The following is a 12,259-nucleotide window of genomic DNA, read 5'->3' as shown; positions in this document are numbered from 1 at the left end:
AGACGTGCAGGCCCAGCGGCCATGGCTCACGGGCCCAGCCGCTCCGCGGCATGTGGGATCTTCCCAGACCAGGGCACGAACCTGTGTCCCCTGCATCGGCAGGCGGACTCTCAACCACTGCGCCACTAGGGAAGCCCCTGCATGTTCAACTCTTTTTTAAAAATTATTTTTGACAGTGATGCTAATAAAGAATATTAATTAGATCAAATTTTACGTATTTTTTTAAACTATCACTTGTGTGATTCAGGTTAAAACATGCATTATTAAAACAGCAAAATCCAAATATACTGCTACTGGTTCACTTTAAAATCTGTTAAAAATAAATTCTGAGTATGAAAGCCAAAATATAAAGTTATGAGAAAATAAAAAAATAAAGTTATGAGACAATACATGTTATAATTTCTACAATTAGTATTGTGCTGGATTCCCAAATTAAATAGTAGCAATTTTTAGTGTATAATAAATTAATACAGGATTAGAATAAAGATATACCATTAGTAATATGCTTTTCGTAAAGAAGTTACTACTACTTGCTTACCATATATTTTACAGATTTCCAAAAGTTTAAGGTATACTTCATTATTTATTTACTTAATTTTTGGCTGCGTCGGATCTTCATTGCTGCGCACAGGCTTTCTCTGGTTGCGGCGAGCAGGGGCTACTCTTTGTTGCAGTGCGCACACTTCTCACTGTGGTGGCTTCTCTTGTTGCGGCACATGGGCTCTAGGCTTGCGGGCTTCAGTAGTTGCGGCACGTGGGCTCAGTAGTTGTGGCTCGTGGGCTCTAGAGCACAGGCTCAGTAGTTGTGGCACACGGGCTTAGTTGCTCCGCAGCATGTGGGATCTTCCCAGACCAGGGCTCAAACCCATGTCCCCTGCATTGGCAGGAGGATTCTTAACCACTGCGCCACCAGGGAAGTCCAAGGTATACTTCATTTTTATACTCTTATAATCTAAATATCTCTTTGCACTGATGTTATAACCTCTTTGCTCTGAGGTTCCTTTTATTTATATAAAATATTTTTCAGATAGGTAAATATACAGAATGATTAGTGAGCGAGGAGAAGCTATTTTAAAACTTCATAACTCTACTGAGGAATCATAAAAATATCTAATTTTTTAAAACATCCCTGAAATTACAGAATGCTTCATTCCCATTGAAACAAATATACGCATAGGGAAAATACATTCAAAGCTTTTTTAAAAGGTGCAAAAAAAAGGGAGAACAAATATCCTAAAAGATTTTTACATCTTGAAAATGAACAATGGAAAACCTAAGTTTTAAAGTGGTAACAGGGGACTCTCCTGGTGGTCCAGTGGTTAAGACTCTGTGCTTCCAACGCAGGGGGTGTGGGTTCGATCCCTGGTCAGGGAACACCACGTGGCCAAAAAAAATAAAAATAAAATAATTTTTAAATTTTTTTTTTAAAAAGTGGTAATGCAAATCAGAGGACCACTATCCCCACCAGTTTTGAGACTATGCAAATCTTTTAAAAATTAGAAATAGTATCATATGCCTTATAGTTTTACATATTATATAATTTGTATTATATTATAGCAGACTGCCCTCCTCATATATCAATGAATTAATTATTCTAAAACCTTATAGAAGGATAAACAGTTCCACATGATTCCTAATCGTCAAGTGAGTACAAATTTGTACTTTCTTGTACTAATGTTGTTAGGTTTCAAAGATTATCCTTGGCACTTCTAGGATTTCATGCATTAAGCAGCTTCACCCATCCATATCTTTCATAATTTCCTAGATAATAATAATAGTGGAGAACATATACAGAGCCCTTATGTACTTGCACATATTAAAAGGCAATCTAGCAGGGTGGTTAAGTGCCACTATCTGAGTCCAAATACTGCCTCTGCACTCATGACCCTAGGCAAGTTATGTAACTTCTCTGTGTCTCAGTTTCTTTACCTATAAAATGGGATAAATACCTGCCTCATGAAGATTACTTGACAATTATAATTGTTTAGGCTCAGTGCCTGGCACAAAGTGCTACATAAGGGTTAGCTGCTGTTATTATTATTCCTACGTGTCATGTGCTGAGTCGAGTTCTTTACATGCATTATTTCATTTAATTCTCACTTAACTCTATTTTACAGATGAGAATATTGAGGTTTACAGGGGTTCAGCAACTTGCCTTTAATAAAAAAGCTAACAAGAGGAAGGGCCCAAATTCAAACCCAGGTTGCCTCTTTAATGATCCAAGCCTTGATATCTATGCCAATGTTTCAAACTAGGCTCCATGAATACACTCATAGGGAACTTACAAGTTTTCACTCTGATGATTTTTATTTTAAATTACGCTAGAGATGTTTCAGATGAAAGACATTTTTACATAGTAGATTTTAATTTCTCGAATCATCAGACTGGGATATGCAATCCCCTGGTATTCCCAGGAATATTCTCAGAGGTCTAAGAATTTTTTTGTTCTTACAAAGTAGTCAACTTCTCACTCAGCTTTCATTCTTCAAGAATGAGGGCAACAACTACTTTTCAAAATCCTTATGCCCATTTCATTACAATTCAAAGTTTTGACCTTTTGGCTAGTCTAACTACTTGAAAAAGTAAAACTGTAATTTTTAAAAAACTATGGTATCTTTTGCAGCACTCGGTCTTGTCTTTAAGAACAAAACACCCACACAAAAAGAAGAAACAAATATTAAAAAGGTATCTATTCCTTTAGTAAACAGTACTTTACTTTCACATTAAGCATCAGTCTCTCATCTTTAATCCAATTATATAATTACCATAGCCTACAGCATATTGCTACTTGAATAACTCAAAAAATAAGCCCCAAATAAACTCATTTTCTCTATGCCGCCTTCCCCGCAAAAAGACCCCTTTTCAACATCTCTAATTCCTCTCAATGGTATTACCGTTCTCTCAGTCATCCAGGCTCATGACCCTGTGGTCAAGAGAGAGAAATGAAAGAGCCTGTGCTCTTTTTCAGTGTACTCAATTCCTCCTGTAGAAACATTACCTCAAGGAGCTGTAATCTATCTGGCACAGTGAACATACACAATTATAAACATGAAATAAATGCTATGAAGGATGCATAAGATCTTCTTTGAGTAGAGAATCATGGGCCAAACTCTAGGGTAAAGAGGATAGGGAGACAGAGAAGACATCCAGAGGTGAGACTTTTTTTTTTTTTTAAGATGTTGGGGTGATTAATTTTTGCTGTGTTGGGTCTTCGCTTCTGTGCGAGGGCTTTCTCTAGTTGTGGCAAGCGGGGGCCACTCTTCATCGCATTGCGTGGACCTCTCACTATTGCGGCCTCTCTTGCTGCGGAGCACAGGCTCCAGACGCGCAGGCTCAGTAGTTGTGGCTCACGGGCCTAGTTGCTCCACGGCATGTGGGATCCTCCCAGACCAGGGCTCGAACCCGTGTCCCCTGCATTAGCGGGCAGATTCTCAACCACTGCGCCACCAGGGAAGCCCCAGAGGTGAGACTTTTAAGACTGAATAGCAGTTAATAGAGAGAAAGAAACAAACTGCACATGCACAAAGGCACAAAAATCTCAGTGACATATTCAGTGAACACCAGGAAGTGTTCCAGAAAGTTCCAGTTTTCTAGAAAGTAAAGTGTGATAACAGGGACTGCTAAGAAATGAAGCTAGAAAGAGCAGGCATACTTAGATCATGAACAGTTTAGCCAAGGAGTTTACATTCTATCCAATGAGTAAGGGAAAGCCACTGAGTAATTTTAAGCATGAAGGAATTACTGCATTCTCATTTTAGAAATATTGCTCTGACACTGAAAAACAGACAGGAAGAGCTACAGCCGAGAAGCACGGACAACTGTTAGAAGACTGCTAAATCAGTTCAGGCAAAAGACTAGCCTAGAGCAGTGGGGAATGGAGAGAAATAGATTGAGTCAAAAGATAGGTAGCAGGTAAAACTACAGGATTTGGTAACAAGATAGACTGTGGTTTGAGGTTTGGTAGGAAGATGGTGGAAAGGAAGGAATCAAGGCAAATTCAAGGTTTTTAGCTTGAGCTCTGGGTGGATGGAACTGCCATTAACTAAAACAGGGAACAAAACAGGAGAAACAAGGTAAAAGTAAGTAAAGCTGATGAGTACAGATGGTGTTAGTACTTCTGGTACATCCAGAAGAAATTGTCTAATAAATGGTTAAGTCTAGAACCCAAGAGAGAAAAATTTAAGATGAAAATATAAAATTGGGAGGTATTAGCCAGTAGAGTGGATGAAACTGCCTAGGAAAACTGTACGAAAGGATAAGAGTTCCAGAGACCACCAATATTTAAAACACAGGCAGACAAATAAATGAAAAGTACAAGAGAGTGGTGATACGGAAGTTTGGAAAGGAGAGAGTTTCACGAAGAAGGGAATTATCAATGTATTGAATGTATAAAAGAGGTGAAGAGAAGAACTTTAAAGCTTCTCTCGGTTGGCAATTGAGTAACTGGTGACAGAGGTTACAGAGGAATGGATGGTTAAAAAAAAAAAAGCTAAACTAGACAGGGGTTGAGTGAATGGCAGGGGAGGAAAGAGTAATCTTGACTGAGATGAGACTAAGAGCTAGAGAACAGACGGTTAAAGAACATTTTCAAGATGGCAGAGATTTTAGCATTTTTATAGGGCTAGAAAGGGACCAGTGAAATGTGAGATTTTTAAATTATGCCTTTGTACTTAAACTTACTATAAGAAAAGTTACCCATTATACAATACTAAGTGGAAAAAGAAATTGAAGAATATGTATAGTAGGCTGTTACTTAAAATAAAATTCAGACTCTGTTTTATGCCTTTCAAGTTACTATCATTACCTTGTGTTAGCAACTATCTGAAATTCTTATTTGTTTAGTTGCCTATCTTCCCCCCTAGAATGTAAGCTCCATGAGAAGAGAGATTTCATCTGCCTTGTTCTCCACATATTCCTGCTGCTTAAAATAGTGCTTGGCACATAGCAGGCACTCTACTGTTGAATGAAAATGTGTATGTGCACACACACATACATATATATGAATGCATGTATTTACATGAAAAGCATAAAGAAAGTTCTAATTTATTATTTGAACTTATTTATGCCAGGGGTGAGTGTGAGACTAGGAGGAGAGGTAAACAATACTGATTCATTTTTTGCTTCATAGATCTCTATTCAAATTTTCTACAAAAATCATGTCTTTTGTAACTGAAAAACAACTTTTAATAATGATCAGATGAGCCTAAGAAAGTTAATCTATTCTGCCTCTCTATTTTCTTTTGGTGGGTTGTCTTGATCTAATCTGACTGCAGGCTGATCCTTGAGCTGTTTTGGTAGGGCAGTTCAAAGTCAGAATTTTAAACCTTAGAGCTGGAAAGAACGTAGACATCATCTAAGCCAACTCCCTAGTTTTACAGATGAGAAAGCAGACACTCATAGTAATTTAATAAAAGGTAACTTAATTAATAAAATTAGGGTACTGATGAGAAGTTTTTAAAGAACAAATGATTAGGAACTATTTAAAAGGCTAATCTATTATATGCTATACATAATTTAAATGATAACTAATGAAAGCTTACTAAAGCTTATTCTCACATATAACCTACAATCTTCTGGTGAAATTATTACTCAAAGTAAAACTATTTCCTTAAGCACACTATTCGACCAATGAACCCTACAGTTAAGCACTGGCTAACCATTATAACATGACAAAGGATTCAGAATACACAAATATAGGGAGTGAAGTTATTCACCGTTAGGTGTGCAAACTAACTGAACTAACAGGCACTTCTTTCTACCAGGATACACAATAGGTCAAGTATATATTACATTTAAGGATTGATCACACTTTGACTCAAATGTCTGTATCAATGTCTACAATGTGTATTTAATAGAATTTAATAAAAATTAAATTTTGAATAGGTAAGTAATACATTACTAAGTATTTAGGGAAATGACTTAACTATTTCTCTTTACATATATACTGTAGTTTACCAGGAATACAACAAATTTTATCTAAACTTCTGAATATCACTTTGAACTTGTTTACAAACTATCTCATTTGATCCTCACAACAACCCCATAGACAGCAGAAATTATTAGTCCCATTTAATATATAAGAATGAGGCTCAGAAGTTAACTTGACTAAGGTCATTTTGACAAGTCCTAGGACCCAGATCCTCTACCTCTTAGCCACTGTTCTTTCCATCACCCAAGCTACCTCATATTTACCATTTATTAAAGGGCAAACCACTTTATAATTTCCTTCCTTCCACAATGGTGGAGGTGCGGAGGTCAGGTACCTAAGCCCTAGCAATCCTATCCCTTTCTATTCCATTTGAAAGTTTGGTACATAAGAAAATATTAGCCATTCATCTTAATAGTGACAAGAAAGATGTGACAAGTCACCTTAGTTGAGAATTGTGCACATCAGTAATTCCTACCAAGTATTCAATTATTTCCTTAATTCTAATAAAAGTATCCTCTTATTTAGAAAGCTCTCTAGGGCTTCCCTGGTGGCGCAGTGGTTGAGAGTCCGCCTGCCGATGCAGGGGACACGGGTTCGTGCCCCGGTCCAGGAAGATGCCACAAGCCGCGGGACGGCTGGGCCGGTGAGCCATGGCCACTGGGCCTGCGCGTCCGGAGCCTGTGCTCCACAACGGGAGAGGCCACAACAGTGAGAGGCCCGCGTACCGAGAAAAAAAAAAAAAAAGCTTCCTATTAGAAAGCTCTCTATAAACAATACCCAAAGTAGTATGGGCTTAATAGTTGAAAAAAATCTGAAACCAAATCTCAGTCCTATCACTCACTAGCTGCTCAACTGTGGGTACATTTCTTAACTTCGAGTCTCACTGTCCTCATCTCTAGAGTGACGATGACACCATCTACCTCTGTGAGTTGTTGAGCAGATTGAGTGATAATATGTGCAAAGCCTTTAGTTCTTAGAAAAGGGCCAGAACACACCAAGTTCTGTTGGAGAAACAAACATGCAGGAAGGCACTGCTCATGGGTAATGTCATTTATGTGAACTTTACTAGTATAACTCCTAGTGTGACCTTACTTCTTGTCTCTCTCCAATATCTGGGGCAGGATACAATATATCACTCTTGCTCCCAGGGTACCAATTTACAGTGCGTGCTGGATTTCAGCCCTCTTCTAAATCCTCTAGTTAAGGAATATCATAATCTATTATTTGACTATCTTAGAATTGGCCATACCAAACCAAAGCTTACACTGTTTTCACTCCACTCTTTAAGTCTGCTAACTGCATCATTCACTATTTTGAAATAAAATAAGAGTAAGCCAATTTTATAAATACAAATCATGATACAGCGAATTCATGTTGGGTGAAAAGGGCAGGAATTTTCAGGGGGCAGGGGGAGGGGAGAAGGACCTAACATTGAGAAATTATGTATTCAGCAGTCCATCATGCACTAAATTTACTTTCTCTCTTTTAATCTTCCCAGGCATTATTCTAATCAAGATTAGCATCGTTTTACAGATTTTGCAAGGGAAGCTTAAACCCTGGCTCACTCCCCCTCGCTCAAGGTACTATAACCTACAGGAAGGCTCTTGCTCAACTCAAGGCCTTTCCTCCTCCTCTTGTAATCTCTGCCCAGAATGCTCTCCTGTCTCCTACAAGGCCGTCGCCTTCTCCTGCTACAGGGCTCACTTCAAATAGTTCCTACTCTCTCTGTCTCTAAAGTAGAATACACCAATTACTCCATCCTTCTTTCCTTCATAGAACACAAAGCCATCAGTATTCATCTTCTTCCTGTGTTGAAGGACAGCACAGATGATGCTGGCTTAATGAATGAGTGAACACACCTGCCTACAGACATTTAGCAAGTAAAAGGGCCTGGAGACCAATCCAGATTAACCTGACTGCAAACCCCTGCAGTTCCCTACCTCTATTATTTTTCACTGGTGGAAGGGGAGGTGCTTTGGGCTGGGAAATCAATGTAGAGGTATGCCTTCCTACTTTCTATCTGTATTCATTCACTTTAAAGAAATTACAGAACCACCTACACATATACTTAATACTACAAACCATTTAACCAGAATTTCAAGAGAACTTACATTGCCTTTTAGAACCACAACTCAATTTGGGAAAACAAAAACAAACAAAAAACCCACTGCGTTTATGATGCCCCTAAACAATCAAAATACCTCCAAACTGTTGAGTAATTGGATTGGCAACTCCACATATGGTTATTTAAGGCCAAAAGAAAATTTAAGTCACACGTATAAATAAATGCATTTTACTACCAGACTTGCTTGTAATATTTTGTTCTTTTATAAGATGTTCTGAATTTCCCAATACTTCATACAGAAAAATCTTAAGACCAGCCATGGGATTATCATTCTTATTGTGGTAATCATGTTCTTTCTTAAAGAAAGATGATACGAATGCACTCCATCTGTTGTGTTTCACTATTAAACCATGTTCTTGCAGACAGAAGTCACCTCGGGTAAAACGCCCAGTGCGGTGAGAGCCGACCACTAACAACATTCCCTTTGTTGCCTTCCCCACGGGGTTTAATACTTACTGCTGAGTCCTCCATCCTCGGAGACTCCTGTCCCTCTCATTCCTAGGTAAGTCAGTCCCAATATGAGGAAAAATAGGCAGGCAGCAGTTAAGAGAAACATCGACAAGTAGTGGGCACTGAAACCCCCAGTTGGGGACACCTCCTCCCGTTTAAATTGCTGGAGAAGTTCCTCCTCAGGTTCGGAAAGCTTCGGTTTGTTATATGTGTTCTTCAGGTAGGTATGATTGGAGCCCGTATGATTGGAGTGATTGATCCTGAGTGAACCAGAGGCGGCCACCGCCGCACTGGGAGGGAGGCTGTTGGAAAAAATCCTGGGGGAGTCCACGCCGAAGGCCACACCGCCGATATGATTATTGGTTTTAAGAAGGGAGCCTGTGGACGAATCCAAGGTTGAGTCCACGTCCGCGAGCGGTGGCTGCAGGAGAGGGGCCAGTTTCTTAGCGTTAACGCGGTATCTAGGAATGGGGCTGGAGTCCGGGGGATCAAACCCTCCTCCCTGCTCCGCCGCCGCCGCCGCCGACGACGACGACTCTTCGACGTTTCGGCTCCTGTCTAGACTCCCAGCGGCCGCCGCCCTGTCATTCATCGCGATTCCTCCCCCTCCCTGAACTGAGGTCTCCAGTCGGCCGCCGGCCGATTTCGCAGGCAGGGGAGAGAGAGGCTTACTATGGCCCCGCCTGGGCCGATGCCGGGAAAGGGAGTCGTCCTTCAATACCTGTCTGCTGGAGGCCACGTCGTCGTCCTCCTCTTCTTCCGAGTCCGAATAGTTCTCCCGGCAGCTGTAGGGGAGAAGCCGGCTGCCATTCACGGTCCGGCCGGACCACAGCGGCTCCTCGGCCTCCGGGTCCCTATCCTCGCCGTCCTCTCCCTCCTGCTCCCCGTCATCCGCCGCCCCATCTCTCCCCGACGGGCTCTGCAGCTCGGCAGCCGCCGGCCTCCTGGCCCCCCACCACGAGTGGGGCTTCCTCCTCTCGGCCGAGTTGCTGTTAGTCACCTCGCTGGAGGCCAGGGGCGCCGACGTCGGTTTGAGCCCGCGATACTGGAGCGGAGCCCGGTCTTTCCTCCCGCCGCCGCTGCCGCCGCCGCCGCCGCCGCCCCCGCCGCCGCCGGCCTGGTCCCGGGGACTGGCCTCCACGTCCGACTCGTCCGAGCTGAAGCCCAGCAGTACTTTGCTGCCAGCCGTGGGGGCGGCCGAGGCGCCCCCGGGCCCTCCCAAGGGGCTCTCCGGGCCAGAAGCCGAGATCCGGCCCAAGCCTCCAGGAGTCCGTAAGTAGGAGAGGTCGCCTGAGACCTGCCGGACCCCCATCCCCACGGCCGCCGCCGCTGCTGTCGCGGCGGCGACCGTGGCGGTTGCCGTGTTATTGTTATTACTGTTCCGCGTCTTGGTGCTGCGGCCCCCGGACCGGTGCTGCTGCTGCTCTTCCTCTCGAAGCTTCTTCAGCTTCTTGAGGTAGACCGGGCGGGTGCTCTCCGTCACTGGGCCAGGAGACAGGCCGTAACGGCGGAGCTGAGAGAAAAGCTCCTCATCCGAGAGCTGTTGAGGCGCCGAAGCCGTTGCTGCCGCCATTTTCTCTCCAGGGTGTTTTACAAGCTCCGCGCTACCGGAAGTGACGCGCCGCCCTAGACCCTGAACTAGACCGGACTGCGTCGCCCTCCCAGCGCCACTGGCGCCTTGGCCAATGGGAGGCACGGGAGGAGCTCACCTGAGCGGGAAAGGGCCACCTGAGTCGCGCGCGGCAGAGAGTTCTGTGCTTCCACCTCGGGGTGCCAGCGCCTTCTTCCCCTTCCCTTCTGTCACCTTCTCCGGCTGTTCTCCGCCCTGCCCTTCCCAGCGCCTCTCCCGGGAACTGCCTCTTGCCAAACCACACCTTGACCTCTTCTTCCCAGGTTCCTGCCACCGGGCAGTAATATTGAAGGGAAAACTGAAGTTTATGGCAGTGGTTTTCTTTCATCTTGATTACCACTGCCAAGGGGAGCTTAGAGACTTAAAGAAATCTTGATGGCCAGACGATTGGTAATTTCCCTGACTCCTGGTTCCCTCTTTTCGCTTTGTCTTTCCGACTGACTTACCAAAAAAAAAATAGAGTTACTCTCGCTGCTCATTTGAGAAGCCTCTCCTCTAACATTCCAAGGAAAAGATAGAGTAAACCAGCCCCGATACAGTTTACTTCAAGAGTAATGGCTATTCGTTCCCTAGTTAGTTGTAAGGTATTATCGTTTTTCCCCTTTTAAAATCTGATAACCTTGATAGGTCGTCGTTTTTGGAATTGAAAGAGCCAATCACATTATATGACTGAAAAAAAAGAGAACGTGCCATCCTGCTTATTTCCTTCTTAAGACCTTTTCAACCTATAGTTATTTATTTATTGTTAATATTTTTATGTATTTGTTTTCCTAATTTTTAATTTATTTATTTTCTTATCCCTTTGAACTGTAAGCTTTATGAGCAGAGGAACCTTGCTTCACCCCTTTAGTGCCTGACACTTCAGGCACGTTCAGTAAACGTTTGTTGAACTAATTAATGAATTGCAAAGGTAGGATAGTGTGAGATGAATATTTTGACATGGGAGTAGTGACAGATGAAGAGGAGAAACCTTCACACACAGTCAAAAAACAGAAATGATTAAGACCTGGATATCCAACCCCCTCATTTATAGACTAAGAAATGAATCTCAGATGAAATTTTCCCAGTTTGGTAAAGATTGCTTCCCTTTTCCTCCAACACTGGCAGAGCTGACACTTCTTGAATACTTAAACCCTAGCAGCTACATGGCAGCACCTAGCACAATATCTGGCACGCTATGATAATTTTTGTCAAATAAATTATTTTTCCCTATTACATTATACACATCTGAACGGAAAAATATGTTAGTCAAAAGCATAGATACTAGCTTTTCAACATCCTGAATCCAACAGCAGAATAATGCTCAGTAACCTGAACTTTTGACTTTTCTTAGCAAAAGCTTGCTGTCTCCTCAAAAATACTCTTACGTGGACGGGCACTTCCTTGTCCTTTATCAGAGGACTTTAAAAATCTACAAATATTCCTGAATTCTAGGACTGTTAAGTACTTTAAAAAGTGCTTGACATAGAAAATTTTAGCCACTACGATGATAATGACCCCAAATTTATTACCATAATTGTCTGGGTCGGGAATCAAATGATTATAAACGTATTAGACCTGTGTCTCAGGATAGCAGAGGAGTTAAGCTGTGAGTCTGAAGTTAAGCAAAACTGCATGGGGACCCAGCCCTGTCGCTTACTTTCAACATTTGTTCCACACCCTACTGGCTCTCCAGGTAGGAATCATAGAAGTCAGCCTCTGATTTTCAGGAATCTTTTGATATCCTATAAGGATTTGAAGACCATTTATATTTCTGCCTGTGACTTAGGGCAAGTTATTTAATCTTTCTGAGCCTTAGTTTCTGTATAAACAAAAGAGAGATGATGAACCTTCCTCAGAAGGCTTTTTTTTTTTTTGCGGTACGCGGGTCTCTCACTGCTGTGGCCTCTCCTGTTGCGGAGACAGCCTCCGGACGCGCAGACTCAGCGGCCATGGCTCACAGGCCTAGCCGCTCTGCGGCATGTGGGATCTTCCCAGACCGGGGCACGAACCCATGTCCCCTGCATCGGCAGGCGGACTCTCAACCACTGCACCACCAGGGAAGCCCCAGAAAGCTGTTTTAAGGATTAAATGAGAATATGTCCGCATAATTCTTAGCACCACACCTAACACACAATGTACATTC

General features: G+C 42.6%; 1 protein-coding gene across 5 annotated transcripts in view; it reads right to left on the bottom strand.

Annotated features, from left to right (window-relative positions):
- LEMD3 (LEM domain containing 3) overlaps positions 1–10,132 on the bottom strand; it is an 85,996-nt gene extending 75,864 nt beyond the window's left edge. For 4 of the 5 annotated variants that reach the window (XR_010932471.1, XM_067697235.1, XM_067697236.1 and 1 more), the window contains exon 1: positions 8,511–10,132. Coding sequence is in view for 4 of the 5 variants with exons in the window: in XM_067697235.1 (XP_067553336.1) it covers positions 8,511–10,077 (1,567 nt within the window). In the remaining variant the exon portion in view is untranslated. The remainder of the gene's footprint in view (positions 1–8,510) is intronic. The other variant, XM_067697234.1, reaches the window with a different exon arrangement.
- Between the last annotated feature and the right edge of the window lie 2,127 nt (positions 10,133–12,259).

This window comes from Pseudorca crassidens, chromosome 11 (assembly GCF_039906515.1).
Source record: "Pseudorca crassidens isolate mPseCra1 chromosome 11, mPseCra1.hap1, whole genome shotgun sequence".
Taxonomy (NCBI): Eukaryota; Metazoa; Chordata; class Mammalia; order Artiodactyla; family Delphinidae; genus Pseudorca; species Pseudorca crassidens.
This window is presented reverse-complemented; position numbering and strand designations above follow the sequence as displayed.